General features: G+C 42.4%; 1 protein-coding gene across 1 annotated transcript in view; it reads right to left on the bottom strand.

The window, feature by feature from the left end:
* Positions 1 to 2974: 2974 nt before the first annotated feature.
* Positions 2975 to 18178, bottom strand: part of NGLY1 (N-glycanase 1) — an 18613-nt gene continuing 3409 nt past the window's right edge. Inside the window, exons 3-12 of the mRNA XM_075271340.1 lie at positions 17808 to 17966; positions 16616 to 16778; positions 15413 to 15632; positions 13678 to 13799; positions 12533 to 12678; positions 11459 to 11569; positions 10809 to 10973; positions 9684 to 9869; positions 7609 to 7786; positions 2975 to 4936 (exon numbers count right to left, since the gene is read on the bottom strand). Coding sequence (XP_075127441.1) covers positions 4764 to 4936; positions 7609 to 7786; positions 9684 to 9869; positions 10809 to 10973; positions 11459 to 11569; positions 12533 to 12678; positions 13678 to 13799; positions 15413 to 15632; positions 16616 to 16778; positions 17808 to 17966 — 1623 coding nt within the window. The 3' untranslated portion in view covers positions 2975 to 4763. The remainder of the gene's footprint in view (positions 4937 to 7608; positions 7787 to 9683; positions 9870 to 10808; positions 10974 to 11458; positions 11570 to 12532; positions 12679 to 13677; positions 13800 to 15412; positions 15633 to 16615; positions 16779 to 17807; positions 17967 to 18178) is intronic.

Below are 18178 nucleotides of genomic sequence, written 5' to 3'. Positions count from 1 at the left end.
TCTCTACTGCCTACTAGAGATGACCGAATAGTATTCGAAACTTCAGTTTCGAATACCTCGCTCCATAGGAATGAATGGGAGTGGCCGCGTGCCGACCGACGCTTAACCCCTTGCAGTTCGCCCGCTCCCATTCATTCCTATGGGAGCGAGGTATTCGATACTAGAGTTTCGAATAGTATTCGCTTATCTCTACTGCCTACGTATAAATACCACTGATGTTAGGGGAAGTGAAAGGTCTTGTTTAAACAGGTTGTCAGGGCAAAAAAAATCTATTCTTAAAATCAATCAGGAGAGATGTGCGGTCCAGTCCTCCGGCGTCTTCTCAAAGTAAAACTGATTGCCAGCTGTGACGTCCCGGATCTCTTTTGCTGAAGTTGCTGATTGGCATCAGTGGTCACATGACTGCTTTACTAGATATTTCCCATTCCTTTTGTAGCCATTCTTGGCTTTGGCTCAAAAAAATGCGCCAAGATCTGCAACAAAAAAAGCTGCGTTTCCGCAACTTGGGGCCTTAGCCTTAAAGTCAAACTGAACCAGTGGACAAAACTTTTCACGCTCTCCACATAATAAACATTGATTATTGAGTCTATAATCAGGTGAAAACTCAATGGAACTTATCACCAAGGCTTAGGCTCCCAAAGCAGGTGACTGCAGACCCATCCATTACAGCGTCCATCCAGAATTAAATGGTTTTATTCTATTTTATTGACTGTCCTGTGAAAGCTCCTGGCACCTGCACAATGCGGTAAGGTGCACTATGTATACTCTGGGAACTGCTGGAGAAGAGTAAGGGTAAGTTCACACTGAGTTTTTTGGTCAGGATATTGAGGCCGTATCCGACGATTGAAATCAATGGGAGCCGCTCAGCCCTTTTTTCCGGGAGCCGGAAGAAAGAAGCAAGGTGTTCATTCTTCAGGCCGTTTCGCCTCGTGATTCATTGGGCCTAATCTGGAACGAAGTGCGTGGCTGGATACCGATGCAGTGCACCGGCTTCCAGTCACGGCTACCCGGTTTTTGGTCCGGAACCTGACCGCAGCTTTCCCGTTCTGTGCCCCTGGTGAAGAGTTATCGGTGTTGGTACTGTGGCTTTTCACTGTCAGAAGGGCGTTACTGCAAGTCAGTCAGGAACGCCCTTCCTCACAGCAGCGTCTATAGCGTCCCCTCCCCTCCTGATAGTGCTCGTCCATAGATGAGTACTGGAGGGGGCGTTCCTCGCCGCTCAGCGTCATCGCTGGATGGTAAGCAACGACCGCTCTCACAATACAGTGCTATAGGCGCTGCTGTGAGGAAGGGCGTTCCTGACTGACTCTCATAAACGCTCTTCTGACAGTGAAGAGCTACAGTACCGGCACCGATAGCTGTTCACCTGGGGCACAGAACAGGAAAGCCAATAGTGTGCTGAATTCAGCGCACTGTCCGATTTCTAGCGGTGTATTAAACCGCATGTGCCCCAGACGGTGAAAGGTCCTCTTTAAGAAGATATATGAGCCTCCATATAAGAGCAGTACAAATCACTCATATTAATAAAGAAAACGCTACAACTGCAGATTAAACACAACATTTACTAGGGCTCCAGAATGCGGCATAATAAGTAGAAAATAACAGTAACTTATGTATATGTTCAAGACATGACAATGTATCAATTCACACTGCGTAGCACTGCAGTCAGCCTCCCTTACACAGGGCTGTATACACCCATGACAGTGACATACTGCTTCAATGATGGCCACTTAGTGTTTATGACATTGTAGAAACCGGAGAACACTTAATCATCATATTGCACAGGTTTTAATATCATTCCATTAAAATGTTCATCCTCATTGTTTTCTAATACATAAATACAACTAAAAGAAAATAACAAAAAAAATAATAAAATCTGGCTTTATACTAAAAAAATAAAATCAGGCAAAAGGTGGTTGTCCCTACAGGACTTCAAGTTCCAGCAGCAAACCCAGCTAGCCATGGCATATTGGGAACTTTATGTCCTGAGGCATTGGTAGCCCCTCCACCATTCCACACATTGCTATTAGTTCACTGACATGGAGTTACTGGGGCGCTGAAAGATATTGCATTTTAGGAGCATTTTTTCTCCTTTCTGGAAAATCAAGAGCAGATTGCAGATAGGGCAGACATGTAAAACTTTTTTTTAGGGTATGTTCACACATAATTGCAGAAAGCAGCACCATTGCCCTATCTGAATAACTTAAACTGCAGATAACACACACTGACTATAATGGTCTCCGTCAGATGTCCGATGTTTTTTAGCCTGAAAAAAGTCCTCTGTATAGAACTTCCAGATCTTTGGTGGACACTACAACGGAGACTCCGATGCAGATGTGAACGTAGCCTGACAGACCCAATACAAGTCTGTAGGTCAGTGTTTGGGTCATGTCCTATTTTTGTCCATCTTTCTGGCCCCACATACCCAGTACAAGTCAGTTTTTAATGTCCATTTTTTGGTTAAAGGGATTCCACCATTAAAACCTCTTTTTTTGTGAATAAGACATGAGAATAGCCTTTAGAAATGCTATTCGTCTCTTACCTTTAGATGTGATCTCCGCCACGCCGTTCCTTAGAAATACCGGTTTTTACCTGTATGTAAATTAGTTCTCTGGCAGCGATGGGGGCGGGCCCCAGTGCTGAAAATGCGATAGGGGCGTCCCCACTGCTGCTTGAAAACACGCTCCAGAGATGCCTCTATCTGGATCCTCCCCTTCTTTCGTCGTCTTCTTCCTGTGTCACCTCCGACGCCTGCGCAGTAGGCTCTGCCAGTGAGACACTAGTAGAGCCGAGTGCGAATGCCGGCCGGCGGCCATTTTTGGGAGGCCGCTCTTGAAGTTCAGAAGTACAGAGAAGGGGAGGATCCAGCCGAAGATAGAGGCGTCGCAGGATCGTGTTCTCAAGCAGCAGTGGGGATGCCCCCATTGCATTTTCAGCGCTGGGGCCCGCTCCCATCGTTGTGAGAGAACTAATTTGCATACCAGTAAAACCGGTATTTCTAAGGAACGGTGCGGCGGAGACCACATCTAAAGGTAAGAGACGAATAGCCTTTCTAAAGGCTATTCCGACATCTTATCCACACAAAAAAGAGGTTTTAATGGCAGAATCCCTTTAATGTATCAGTTTCGCTGACATAAAAAAAATATGAATGAGATTAGGTCAAATAATGAAAAAAAAAAAAAAAGACCAATGAAGTTCATCTGATTTTTTTTCTTTTTTTTTTTACTGACAGTTAAAAACTGATGACATACTGATGCAAAATGGATGTTAAAATATGACACATGGCCAGAAAACTGATGAAAAATGTGACACACTCCTGAAAAAGGAACATTAAAAACGGATATCAGTTTCATCTGTTTTTAATATCTATTTTTTCACGCACATATAGCCATAGTAAATACTTGCATTCCCCATAAAACTAATACTGTGAAGTCTTAGGGGGCGTTCACACTACTGTTGGTGTCCGATTGCAGTGTCCGTTGCTACTGTCCGTTCAAGATTTTAGCAACGGACACTAGCTGTGTCCGTTATAATTTCCATTCATTTCAATGGGATTTCACCTGTTGTCAGTTTGTGTCCGTTTGTGTCCTTAAGGGTCCGTTAACAATCATGTCCGTTTTTTCAAGCGGACAGAGAAATCACACATGCAGGATTTTTTTGTCCGTTTGAAAAAACGGACAGAAAGTGTCCGTTTTTTATTAAACATTGAGGTCTATGGGCAACAGACATATAACGGACAGTAACTGATGGCCATCAGTTACAGTCCGTTATTTTCTGTCCGTTTATTTTCTGCACATGCTCAGAAAGCATAAACAGCAAGAAGAAAAAAACGGACAGTATAAAAAACGGACACTAACTGATGCTAACTGATACTAATGTGTCCATTTTTTTTAACTGATCCATTAAATGGATCAGTTAAAAAAACGGACACATTAACATCAGTTAGCATCAGTTAGTGTCCGTTAATGTCCGTTATGATAGGTGTCCGTTTTTTTTCTTTTAAACGGACACCTTCATAACGGACACCAACGGTAGTGTGAACGCCCCCTTAACTTACAAGTTTAAGTAATGCAGTTCCTCTATTATTCCTCCTATAATTTTACAAGTGGGTTTGTCCCTATATGCTAGGACACTGTCCAGTCTGTGCTGCCAGTGTCACATTATGTAGGCACACACCCTATTGACAAAGGGAATAGTACTACCCAATTGTCTACTTGTTTGTACAGAAGGGATGATAGAGAAACGCCTCAACCATTATTTCATAGCAAATACAGGCAGCTACTGTCAGGAAAGCTGACGTGTCCTTTAAAAAAATCCTAAGAAATGCAGCATTCACAATGGCAGAGTGGTCAGCCATATGGTGATTTTATAAACTCCATTATACTAAGATGGCACCTTTACTAAGGCACCAAAACCAAAGAAAAATGCATATAAAATGCCAGACCTGTCAGAACCCTATACTTCCTTCATCTATCCAGAAAAAGATATGGCTTCCAAAGAAATGTAAGAGATATCATAGTGTTCAACAACATTTTTAAAACACACTAAAACCTTTAAAAATCATATATTCAGATCCAAACATAAACCAGCGTCATCCAGCCAGTTTGTTCCTATATGTGCAGCTCAGGGAAAACTGTCCAATAGCCAAGGTCAGGGAAACGGTCAATGTACAAGCTGAAATCTCTCAATCGCATCTGGATCCCGAAAGAAACAAGTCTCCATATTAAACAGACCATACTTAAAATGTAGAAAATAAATGATTTCTAAAGGTCTTTAAGAGTTATCGTAATTTCCAAAGACTGTTCAGTTGCACTTAAGCTCTCTCGGAACAACTGTGTATGTTGCCACGCAGTGTTTCCTTCCCCGCCATGTAGATCGGCTTCTAATATAACTTCTGTCGCATTATCAAACTCTGGGTAAGAATGGAGGTTCTTATCTGTGAGAACAAAACAAGTGTGTATGAATTCATCTATTATAATAATAATAATGATAATAATAATAATTATATTTTCCAATTCGTAATAAGAAACAATATTTAAGGGATTGTCCAAGGCCAGGCAATTAATTTTTTGATTCTTACATTATCACATTTCAAAAGCTTTTCAATGGCACAATTTTTACGGTAAATTACTGATCAATGAACTGGGAGGGGGGGGGGGGGGCAAAATAATTTCATCCTTCATTATTGACTTATACATATTTTGCATCATTTACTCAAAAAAAAAAAAATGTAGTTCAATACAATGACAGTAATGTCAAGTATGTTAAGTTTCTACATGTTTTACTATTTTTGCAGTAAAAAGCCTTTAAAAAACTATTAGTTTGTGTCTTTTCTATTAGCCAAAACCTTTTTATTCTTCCATTACTGGAGCTGTGTGGGATGAGTCTGAAGTTTTTCTATAATTTAAGGGAACATTTTTATTCCGATTTTTGGGAGATAGATAAAAACATAAATTTTGGCTTAATTTTTTATTTATATTTTGGATGGTGTGTAATAATTTTATAGTTTAGGTCCTGATGGAGTTTGTTCACTTTTACTAGTAACTAGCAAGCGCTTGATTGTCTGTATAAAGGCTCGTTCACATCTGCGCCCGTACTCCGTTCTGCAGGTTTCCGTTTCCTGCACAAAACAAGGAAGGAGACGGAAACCTGCCGGCATGTTTCAATCCCATTCATTTGAATGGGCTTGAAAAGTCTCCGGCCAAGTGATGCGCTCCGCGGCGAAACCTTTTTTTTTTTAAACCGGACACAGAGTCGGACATGCAGTACTCTGTGTCCGTTTTTTTTTTTTTAAAAAAACCAGTTTCGCCGCAGAGCGCATAAAACTCCCCCCCGGCGCTCACGGCCGGACTCGGCATGACAGGATTCCGTCTTCTGCATGCAGAAGACGGAAACCTGAAAACGGAGTTCAGGCGCTGGTGTGAATCCAGCGTCATACACTGCTGTACTGCTGGATTGCAGTGTATTACATCGGACAGCCGGACTATTAGATCCTGCTTCTAGCTGGAACTCCTAGGCTTCTGTGCAAAGCAGGCCATTGTTAGGCCGGGTTCACACAGGGTTTTTTGGGCCAGATTTTGACATGGAATCTGTATCAAAATCCTGGCTCAAAAAAACGCTTCCCACCGAAATCAATGGAAGCCGGAAAAAGAAGCGGCATGCCCTTTCTTCAGGCAGATTCCGTGACTGTATGTAATGCACCGGCATCCAGTCACGGCTAGCCATCTTTTGGATCATATTCTGGTGAAGCCACCGCATCAAATCCGGTCCGAAAAACTCCTGTGTGAACCCGGCCTTAGGCCTCCAGCAACTTGGCAACGCTCCTACTGCATCATGTTTGGCCGACAGAAGGAACCCATTTCCTCCATCTCCGATCAGAGCAGTTGCAGCAGGAGGTCGGCTATGTGTAACAGCTATCCCCCTGATGCTGACTGTAGTGCTAGACTCCATGATGTGTTTATCAAAGAGAACTAACTGCTCGATGGATACATACATTGTGGAACAGTAAGTGGTTAAAGTAGTCGAAAATGGTATGGTATAAAATTAAGGAAATACAAACTCACCTCACCGAGTCATTGGTGATTCAGCTATGACAATGACTGGATCCCCAGCTGGTTTCTGTTTCCTGGTCCCTCTTAAAACACAGAAAATGCCAATGGGACCAGAAGATATAGATCACCGCGCTTCACCATAGGGCAAAGTAAATACTCTTTATTGATGTCCAATAAAACACCAATTGTACATCAATAAAGAATATTTATTTTGACCTATGGTAAAGCGCGGCGTTCTATATCTTCTGGTCCCAGTGGCATTTCATTGACACCAAGAGTGGCATGGATCCTGCAGCTGTAACACCCAGGGAGGAACCCCCCCCACAAAGTGGTTCATAGGCTCAAATAGCGGTTGTGGTCTCACAACAGCAGAAGGTGAGAAGCGCTCTTTATCACTATATGCACCTACCAAACGTTACGTCACCATATACAGCTCGGTGCTGTTGTCTGTTTTTAAAACACAGAAAATGACCGCCTAAACAAATGACTGTCAGTGACCTTCTTCAGCCGCGGAGTCCTGTGAGGGACCAGGAAGCATCAGAACTGGAGCAGCTGAGTATCAATCAGGTGGGTATATTTTTCTTTTGTATACTAATATCAGCTGAGGTCAAAGTAATTTGTATTCGCTGGACAACCCCTTTAAAGGCAATTTCTGAGCGAAACTGAGAAAAGTGATCTGCTATAACTGTGCAGTAAATCTGGGTCTTGCCCCTATCTTGAGAATGCAGGTGCCCTGATTCCGCAGTTTATGAAGAGATGGTCAGCTCTCTCTATTCATTTCTATGGCAGTTCTGAGAATTGCCAATCAGGGAGATTTGGCTACATTTGGAATTTCCACAGAAGTTATTGGAAAGAGCTGAGCATGCAGTGCCATATCGTCACTGTGTCCACAAGACAGAGAACCCCCTGGGCTCCAGGCCGGAATACCCTTTAATGAGTTACCTTGATTATGTATAGTGGTTAGTTTTTGCAAGGAGCTCAGGTATGTTTTATTCCAAACCTTCTTTTTGTATTAAAAAAACTTTTAAGATTTTCTAAAATATTAATTCAAGCTTACCGGAATTAACTTCCACTTGTGTTTCTAGAGAGCACAACTTCCAGGTCACTTCTCCATTATAGAAGGTTTGGCTCCCTGTGCGGACACTTATACTTTTAATGCTCAGTCCCACTGATGCACATTCAAACTTCCAGCCAATTTTAGCAGAGGGTTCACCTTCTGTGCGTGCCAAATATACCTGAAAAACATGCATATTTTTGTTACGGATTCTGAACCTGATGTTTAAACCACCATGTATCATCATATTATTTCATATATTATCAAGCTATTTAAAAGGGATCCCATCATTAAAACTCAATTTTTTGTCCCTAACATGTAGGAATAGCCTTAAGAAAGGCTATTCGTCTCCTACCTTTAGATGTCTTCTCCGCGCAGTCATTCGGTATATAATCCGGGTTTCCTCGGTATGCAAATGAGTTCTCGCGCAGCACTGGGGCGTCCCCAATGCTGCAAGAGAACTTTCCAGCGCCGCCTCCAGATTCTTCTGGAACAGCCTCTCTTCGCATCTTTTTCCGGCGCTGGCTTCAAACTTCTAGGCCTAGGGCAGCCGACTGCGCATTCCTGCTGGCCACAAGAAGGTGGCCTCTTACAATACTGTGTAAGCGGCCATTACTTTGTGGCCGGCAGGCATGCGCAGTTGGCTTTGCCTGAGGGCTAGAAGTTTGAAGCCACCACGAGGAAGAAGGCACGAAGAGAGACTGTTCCTAAAGAAGATGGAGGCGGCGCTGGAGAGTTCTCTCGCAGCATTGGGGACACCCCCAGTGCTGCGAGAGAAGTCATTTGCATACCGACGAAAACCGGGATTTCTACTGAACGGCAGCGCGGAGAAGACATCTAAAGGTAGGAGAAGAATAGTCTTTCTTAAGGCTATTCCTTTGTGTTAGTGACAAAGTATTGAGTTTTAATGATAGGATCCCTTTAAATAATCTTAAAATATGTATAAATAACCAAAGATAGCCTAAGATTAATGTTAGGATAGGGTGGTAACCCTAATGAAAAAGACATGCATGCATAGCCGAGTAGGGTATATGTATATGGGGAGGTCAGAGGAGACACCAGTCAGCAATAGCTATCTTAGATGCATGTGACTTATAAGGTATATCAAAAGTAAAAATAGAGATAAAACGCTCTTAAAGGGTTATTCCCATCTCTGCCAAAATGGGACTAACTGTCTGCAGGTTCAGCCTTACTGAAACAGGCAAGTGGCACTGCTCTACGCTGTTTCTTTAACTGTCATAGTTGTAAATGAGAGCTACAGAAAAACGTAGCACAGCCAATCTACACTGTTTCCATTGTAACATGGTTACAAAAACACTGTAGCTAAATGTACTATGCCGTTTCTGTCGCTCCCACTCACCTCTACAGAAACAGAGTAAAGCAGACTGCCTGGTGGTTAGCAATGCAGCCTTGAAGCACTGGAGTCCTGGGTTTGAATCCTGCCTAGAGCAACATCTGCAAGGAGTTTGTATGTTCTTCCCTTGCGCGGGTTTCCTTCCACACTTCAAAGACATACTGATAGGGAGAAAGGTTGTTGCTTTAGAGGTCAGGACTTGCAGCCAGTGATTCCCATCTTAGCAGCAATTTGCCAAGACGTAGATAAACTTTTAAGTGTATCTCCACTTTAAGGCCAAGGCCTCACAGGCTGGAAACGTTTTATAGTAACTGCAAACTGGATGGGATTCATGCGAATCCCATGCCCATTTTGCGTTTAAAACCGAAGCCCGGACACGCTGCAGTTTTGGAAATTATATTTATGCAAACACCAGCAGCTTTCCCACAGATATAATTGTAACAGAAAGTCCGTGGAGGAAAACTTCTGTTTAAAGCGCTTTATAGCTGTGGGTCGTCCTGTGAGGCCTTAGCCTAAAGTCACATTCACACGTGATGGCAGCACACTTTTGTGGCTTAAGATTTTTTATGTCTTCTATGTTGACGATTTGCTTTGGCTTTTAAGTGTTAAATTCATAGCAAAATCTGAATGTGGCGGTATGAAAGTATTTGAAACATTTGAGAAATTGAAAACATTTCCTCATGTGCAGGTTAACCTACTTTTACCATTGTAATTGTAGACTTACCATTTTCCAGTCATTCTCCACTTTCCGACACATAGACTCAGCCAGCCAGACTCCATTCTCCCAGCCTTTGATCTCCTCATTGTTATTGGAGACCCTTGTATAGCGATCCTCAACAATGTTGTACTGAAGATGGAAACACTTGTCAGCCTTCTCTTTTTCAGTGGGTACAAAGATGAAACGCTTGGTCTTAAAGTGAAAAAAGCAATATAACAATTACCATCGGTAGATTCATTGACATGTACTTTTCACAATGCACCAGTAACAGAAAAGACTCCGTGCTCCTTTTGTCACTTTAGTGTAAGTGTGAAACTTACTAGTTTGTACAAACATGCTGCATGACAACCCAGGCAAAAACCTGACAAACCTAACAAGGACAGGCTTTGTGTCAACACCAATACAAAACACATTTATTGTTGAGATTCTCAAGTGTTTAACCTGTTAGTTATTGTATATCTTTCAATGTTGGATAAGTTTTTTTTTCACTTTGCTCTATTGACTATAATGTATAAATGGAGCCTGATCAAGCCAGAAATCTACTGTATACCTTGTCTTACCAGAGCCTCTGAACCTTTGAATCGCTTTAATTATTTTACCATGCTTTACACTGCAGCACTGGCTATTCAGATCAACTCCCATGTATAAGCACAAGCTCATCCAGTCAGTACACATTGATTATAGTCTATAAGCAACTAAATATGCCTATACACTTCATGGTAAATATTAACCAAACCTGTGCAAGGGGGTTACCTGACTCTTCCCTGGTGGAAGATGTGGGGGAAAAGATGGACTGGTTTTACAGATCACCATTTCCAATCTTTTGCCCTCGTGGAAGATAAACCACTTTCAGTGTGGTCTCCCTCCATACTTAAGAAACCTGGAGATTTGGCCAAGTAATTGGTCTATATTGGCAGCTATCCACCAATGAGAAAAGACACATATATTGAGGCAGAAATAGGGGAACCTGGAGATCTGCACGTCACAAGGTGATACTCTGACATATCACACAAAACTCTTTTCCTATATGTTGGTTCTTGTGCATCATTTTTTTCATACACAGACACCTCATCTTCCAATATTCTGTGTCCAAATAGAAAGTAGCAACAGTTTCGGAAAAACTCAAATTACCTGCAATCCAGTTTCACCTCGTGCTACTCGCCAAGCTACCGATCCTGAGACTCGACCACCAAGCTCACCAGGTTTGGGTGTCTTTGGAGACATAAATTCCACAATCTCCACTATCAGCCTCCCAAGCAGCTCTTTTTTTCTTTGTTCTGGCAAGGACTGCTGTCGCTGAAGGTAATAAACAAAAGAATGTAGAAGTATGGAGTCCCACAATGAAGAACATAAACTGAAAGGCAGAGAAGTTAATATAACAAAAAATGTGCAAGGCCTAAGCTACATGCTTATATGAGCCCATATACAATGCAATGGTTTAATGTTGGATGAACTGGTTAACCATCTAATGGGGGTGTCAGATGCTGTAGGCAGAAAGAAGGATCACACATGATGAATTACAACATCCCTGAATCTTCGCTCTCAAGAGAAATAAGCCACTACCAGCGGTGTCTTGCAGTAGCTTATTCCCTTCCCTCCATCTAGAACACATGGGGAATCTCCAATCTACCCTGATATATGAAATCTTGCAACATCACCATTATAAATTATGCATTACATGGGGCCTACTGAAATCAGCGGACTTTCTAGGTAACGCATATGTATGTGTCAGGTCCTGCTCCTAAACTTTATCATGTACTCAGGCCTAAATGTTTCCTTACCGTCTTGTTGAGACCTGCAATCGTTTCCCTTAACCAGCTTTCTCGCACATCTTTTCTCCTGGAGATGACTTCTTCATGTTTACATGAATACCTCCACGTGACATCCACCACCTACCAAAAGTATTCAGATAATATTGTAAAGATCACTGAAATATACTGAATAAAAGTGGGTTATGAAACAAGTGGTGATCCCCAATCCTGACCCTCAGTTGTGGGCATGTCGACAATCATGTGCCCAAAAAAGGCTTGAACAGAGTAAGGTGACTAGTCTCTTGTGGTCATGTGACTGCTGACCACACCAATGAAGAGGATGGAGAGATGAAAAACTGGCTAAGGGCTCTTTCACATCTGCGCCCGGTCTCCATTTTGCAGGTTTCCGTTTCCTGCCCGAAACTGGGCAGGAGACAGAAACCTGCAGTCATTTTTCAAACCCATTCATTTGAATGGGTTTGAAAAGTGTCCGGCCGTGAGCGCCTGTGAGTGTTTCGTGGTTTCCGCGGTGAAACCGTGTTTTTTTAACCAGACACAAAGTTGGACATGCAGTACTCTGTGCCCGGTAAAAAAAACAAAAAAAACCTGTTTTGCCGCGGAGAGCACAAAATGCTCACAGGCGCTCACGGCCGGACACAGTCTGCCAGGTTTCTGTCTTCTGATGCAGAAGAGGAAAACCTGAAAACGGAGATCGGGCGCTGGTTGAACCCAGTGTAAAAGACAATGGCTGAGACTAGGGTAAGTGACATCGCATAAGAGGTGGAACAAGGAAGAGACAAGGACTGAGACTAAAGAAAAGCAGGAAAAGATGTGTAAAGGAAAAGGGGAAAGACCCAAATGATGGGAGATTTAGACACATATGCAGAAGCTTCCTGAGCAAGTGGAAGTAAAACAAGGGCATTAGGTTGTAACACAAAAAGTACAGATTTTGCTAGACACATATGTACACTTGTGGCGAAGGATATATTAAAGTACTTTGGATTTTATATTTTTATGTTGTTATGTTGGTTGCAACAGGTAGATAAGTAGGAGTATTAAAATGTCATAAAGCATATCGCCCGTCGCTTGGCGAGTTGGACTTACCTCGTCTTTGGAGAAAGCAATGATATATGAAAGCTTTTTTCCCCATCCGATTTCATATAAGAGGGGCTTGTCCAGGGCATTCTCACATGGGTCACAATGAAGCCATCTGTTTTGAGATGAAGAGAACACCTCAGTCCAGACATGATCTGTGTGAAAACATGTGACATACCATTGTACATCTTAATCAGATACAAACAAATTACATTTTTTTCATTAATAAAAAACAAAAATAAAAAAGCACACACAGGTATGGAAAAGAAACAATAATGTTCAATATTTGCTTATACCTAGTGACCTACGAGAAGACATCTTGCATTATTTGTAATGGGTTTTGATAATTACTAAAAATTTAGAGTAGTGCCCAATTTAGTGGCCTTAAAGAGTAACCAAACTTTCCAACAACTTTTCATATTCTGGCAGAATTTGTGTCATTAATTCATTTTGTAATATAAAGTCAGTGCCGGTCATGAAGATACCACTAACTCAGGAGCTGAGCTACAGACATCAGAAGAGGATGCAAAGCGTGATACACAGCTCACACCCTCCTCTAATGGCTGCAAGCAGTGAAAACACTGTTCTTGGACATTTAACCCTCTCTGAGTTTGCCCCCTCACCCATCAGCACCTCCTTGATTAGATCAGAGGGTGCATATATTTCACATGGATCCCTATGTGCCACAAGCATCTTTTTAATGTTTGCACCAGGAGTTTTCCCAAAGCATACAGTAAACTTACCCAGTTTAAAAAGACGTCACAGTCGATGACCAGACAAATATTACAATCCAAATGCAAACAATGTATAAAATTATTAAGAGTAGATAAAGAATAGAAATGAGCGAGTACTATTCGAAACTCCAGTTTCGAATAGCACGCACCCATAGGAATGAATGGACGTAGCCGGCAGGCAGGTGGTTAAGCGTCCAGCCGCCAGCAAAGTCTGCGTGCCGGCCGCTTCCATTCATTCCTATGGGTGCATGCTATTCGAAACAGCAGTTTCGAATAGTACTCGCTCATCTCTAATAAAGAACCCTCCCAATAATTATATGCACAGAAAATTACTGTAGCAATACTATATAAGATCTTCAATTCTTATTCTTAGGAGCAAAATGAAGAAAGTCCTGAAATGTTTTTCAGCCTGCATCTCACCTGTAGAGTCCCACACATATCTTGCTTCCAGCCCCAAAGCCCTGCAGCACAGGGTAAAGCAGTTAGCCCATTCCCCACACCGTCCACGTCTTGTTTCCAAAAGCTTTCCTGGGTCATTGATTCTAAAGATGTTTAAGAAATAAAAATTTGGGCACATTCACAAACATTCAATGAACACATTAAAAACAACCACATCATTTTTTGGCTAGGATAAAAGCTACTGTTAGCTTCTTGCACAGCTTGAGGATGAGCTCACAGCTGAAACATTACCAGGGACGCTAGGTTCACAGCAGGGTCTGGACTCATGCAGAAGACGGAAACCTGTCATGCCAAGTCCGGCCATGAGCGCCGGTGAGCGTTTTATGCTCTCCACAGCGAAAACGTTTTTTTAAAACTGGACACAGAGTACTGCATGTCCGACTCTGTGTCCGGTTTAAAAAAACTGGTTTCGCCGCGGAGAGCACAAAACGCTCACCGACGCTCACAGCCGGACACTTTTCAAACCCATTCAAATGAATGGGTTTGAAAGATGCCTGCAGGTTTCCGTCTCCTGCCCTCTTTTGTGCAGGAAACGGAAACCTGCAGAACGGAGTCCCGGGCGCAGATGTGAACGAGCCCTAACAATGCTATAAGTGAGGACTGAATTCCAATGTAAGTAAATATGCAACAAATTATATAGCTAATTAATTACACAATATCAATAGAGTATAATAAGGAGTAATTAAAAGAGGTTATCCGGGATGAAATAAAAATGAACCCCTAAACTAAACACCCTCCCCTGCCAAACTAATTTACTTAGTTTAAAAAGAAAAAAAAAATTATAATTACCTCGATCGTTACGCTTTCTGATAATCCGGTGACATTTGCTTTCCCCATTTCTGGAAATAAAACGTCACCAATACTCGCACCCCACTCCACTTCATCATACTTACTCTCCGGGACGGCTCCACCTCTTCCTTGACTCTGCTGGAGCATGTGCAGGCCAGAGGTGTCTCTAACACATGCGCAGTAGAGATAGCACTCCATCTTTACTGTGCAGGTGTCTCTGGCCTGTGCAGAAGTGGCAAAGAAAAGGAGGAGCTGTTACAGAAGGGAAATCTAGAGAGAAAGACAAGTATGTTGGGGTTGAGGGGTAGGCTAAGTTAGTTGGGAAGTGTTAGTAATGGGTGGGATAGCTAGGGAGACAGGGAAGGAGTGTAAGGGAGTGAGAAAGGAAGGGGGAAGTGAGAGGGAGGTAGTGCGAGTCAGCCTACAACTGACAGTAGGAAGCTACACCTTGTAGACAAATGCAGAGGATGCCAGGAGCTCCCACAGAAACCCAGAAATCACTCAAAACACTACTAAAGGTATTTGGGTGCACTTATTAACCGACTTATTATTTAAAATAAAATAAAAATTTTACCCGAAAACCCTTTTAATCATTTTTTTTAAGCCAGAATTGGTAACTCATTGCCATCTCTGACTACACAGCCACACATAAACCTCATGAGTAGATGAGTAGACAAACTCTAGAGTTATCCAGCTTTTTAAAATGTATGTTATATCCCTAGGATAGAAAATCATTATAGATTGGAGGTGTCAGACTGATAGGACCCCTGTAGACCAACAAGACAACTACTTCAGTACTTGCTATGATCACTATTAAACATAATAATAGGAAACCAATGTTTAAATGCTAGATAAACCCTTAGAAAACTGCCTCCTTCACCACTGTTAGGCGGCCAGTAATACCCACCTTGGAAACCTGTTGACGTACTGACACTGATTGCAGTAATGATTCTCCACCCGGTTTGCTCCCCACTGTAGCTCATCAGCAGAGGGGTTAAGCGATTCTCTAGCCTGAGTCTGCCCTCCACATCTGCTACAAGGAAGGCTGTCCACCCATGTGAAGAATTCCTCCTTAAACCAGCGTAAGAGCTCTAACGTCAAGAAATCATCTTCATTCACAGTGGTATCTACAAAGACACGAAGGAAGAATAAGTAAACATGGTTTATATACATTCAAATATTTTATTTTTTTAATCATTTTAAATTTAAACCAATTGTTGCGAGTGTGGCAATTACTAAATGGGTTTTCCATTGTGACAAATATTGGTGGTAGAAGCCAAGGAGTGGGTTAAAGGGATTCTACCATTAAACTACCTTTTTTTCTAATGAACACGTCGGAATAGCCTTAAGAAAGGCTATTCGTCTCCTACCTTTAGACGTGGTCTCTGCCGCGCCGTTCCGCAGCAATGAGGGCGGGCCCCAGCGCTGAAACACCGATGAGTGCGTCCCAATTGCTGCCCAGAGCTCTTTCCTGCACCGCCTCCTTCTTCTGCAGCAACTCCGCCTCTTCTGGCTTCTCTTGCTCTTGTAGTTCTATACAGGAGCATAGAGAGGCCACCCCAAAATGGCCGCCGGCCAGCTCCTGTATTGAACTGCAAGAGCGGCTACCACAAAATGGCCGCTGGCCGGCTCCTGTATTGAACTGCAAGAGCGGCTACCCAAAAATGGCCGCCGTCCGGCTTCTGTATTGAACTGCAAGAGTGGCCTCTCTATGCTCCTGTATAAGACTACAAGAGCAAGAGAAGCCAGAAGAGGCGGAGTTGCTGCAGAAGAAGGAGGCGGCGCAGGAAAGAGCTCTGGACAGCAATGGGGACGCGCTCATCGGTGTTTCAGCGCTGGGGCCCGCCCTCATTGCTGCGGAGATTTAATTTGCATACTGGTTAAAACCGGTATTTCTACGGAACGGCGCAGCGGAGACCACGTCTAAAGGTAAGAGACGAATAGCCTTTCTTAAGGCTATTCCGACGTGGTAATTAGAAAAAAAAGTAGTTTAATGGTAGAATCCCATTCAGTCAATTCAGAATCCCATGAAGTCAGTCAAAAATTTACCCACGTATCCCTGTACCATACACATAGGATTCAGTTAGTAAGCATGATTCGGATCCATTACCAGCTTCCAGAATTCTGGCTTGCTGTAGCTTCTCCTGAGCCTTTGCTTTCAATTCTGATACAGGAATATGTTCTCTAGCTTTCTGCTGAAGGTCGACCAGCTCATACATAAGAACATGCTGAGAGTTTGACTGTAGAGTCTTGAAAAATTTTATTTCAGAAGCCTGGAAAGGAAAAAAAAAAAAAAGGAGTTCATAGCCCACTTTTCCAAATTGTTCCATGAAATCAAAATTCTAACTGAAGTAGGTGAAGATAAAAAAAGCCGTGTGAGGAATGGTAAAGGACCTTCTTGTAAGCCAGTGCCATGGTTAGCCAATATCTTGTGGCAGGCAGTGGTAATATGGGAACGGACGTTACTAACGGGTCCAGAATGACAAGTCATTGCACTGCTCAAGTAAACCAGATCCTATGGATCCAGCAGCACGTTAAAGCTATGTATACCTTTGATGATTTTTTTCTTTTTGCTTACTTCCTAAACGTAAACTTAAAGGTAGTCTACCAACTCCCCAAGCATATTCTACTGCAGAGCATTACAGAGCACGTCACAGTGATAAATATCATACCTCTGTTATGTATGCCATTTTTGTAGATTTGAATAACAAGTTAGAAGTGCACTACCTATCCTACTGCCCTCAGGGCACCAACTGGGTAGGTAGTGTCATAACAGTGTGAGGGTCAACTCTCAGTAGACAGAACATAGGCCCACCCCCAGTGCACCAACTGCCTCAATTGCAAAGCTGTTTTCTCCAAATGTACATAAGTGACATACATAGCACATATATATTGGTTATCAGGGTAACACAGATATAACAGTTGAATATGCTTGGGGGAGGTGGTAGACTTCCGATAAGCTACTTCCTTTAAATAATTTTCTTCAAAGTCTTCATTAAAAATTTATTATCATTTTGATGTTACAGAGTCTGAGTAACTTCTCCCTATAGATGGCTTCCCTGCTGCTTATGACATTTTATAGATCCCAAAGTCATTCACCGCTCATCTCTAGAGCTGGCCATACATATTAGATGAGTATCATCCAAACATGCTGAATTCATCTAATAAGTATGCAGTCCTGATGGCAGATGTTGGTGGAATCAGCCAATTGGATCTCAACTACCTACAATGATGCATGTGTATGGCATAGTTGAGTGTAAAATCTGTCTGAATTGCCCTCCACCCTCTTATGATCTGGTTACCAGGCTTGGACTTGGTGTTAGTTGTGCACTCCTCGTAGCAGCGGGCGCTGTCACGTTCGATCCATTGAGGCGCTTGTCTCTTTCAGATGCTATGCAGTCTCTGACCTTCCTCAACTTTTCTACTGATGCCTTCTTAGGAAACACAAGATGTGTTTCTCCCTGTAAAACATAAATAATTTATTATATGTACATCTAACAATGTTACAATGCTTCTCTTGCTTGCACGATTGCTTAATTTATTTTATGTCTCTTCATTCTGATTGTATTCTTCTGTTTTTTTTTCTTTTTATGTGGGTGAGGTGCAGTATTAGGGGATATATAGGGTGAGGAAGGGGTTAACAGTATACCGCCACAACCTTCAGTAATAAGAC

Source organism: Leptodactylus fuscus, chromosome 4 (assembly GCF_031893055.1).
Source record: "Leptodactylus fuscus isolate aLepFus1 chromosome 4, aLepFus1.hap2, whole genome shotgun sequence".
Taxonomy (NCBI): Eukaryota; Metazoa; Chordata; class Amphibia; order Anura; family Leptodactylidae; genus Leptodactylus; species Leptodactylus fuscus.
Note: the sequence above shows the minus strand (reverse complement) of the source record. Positions and strands in the feature narration are given on the sequence as shown.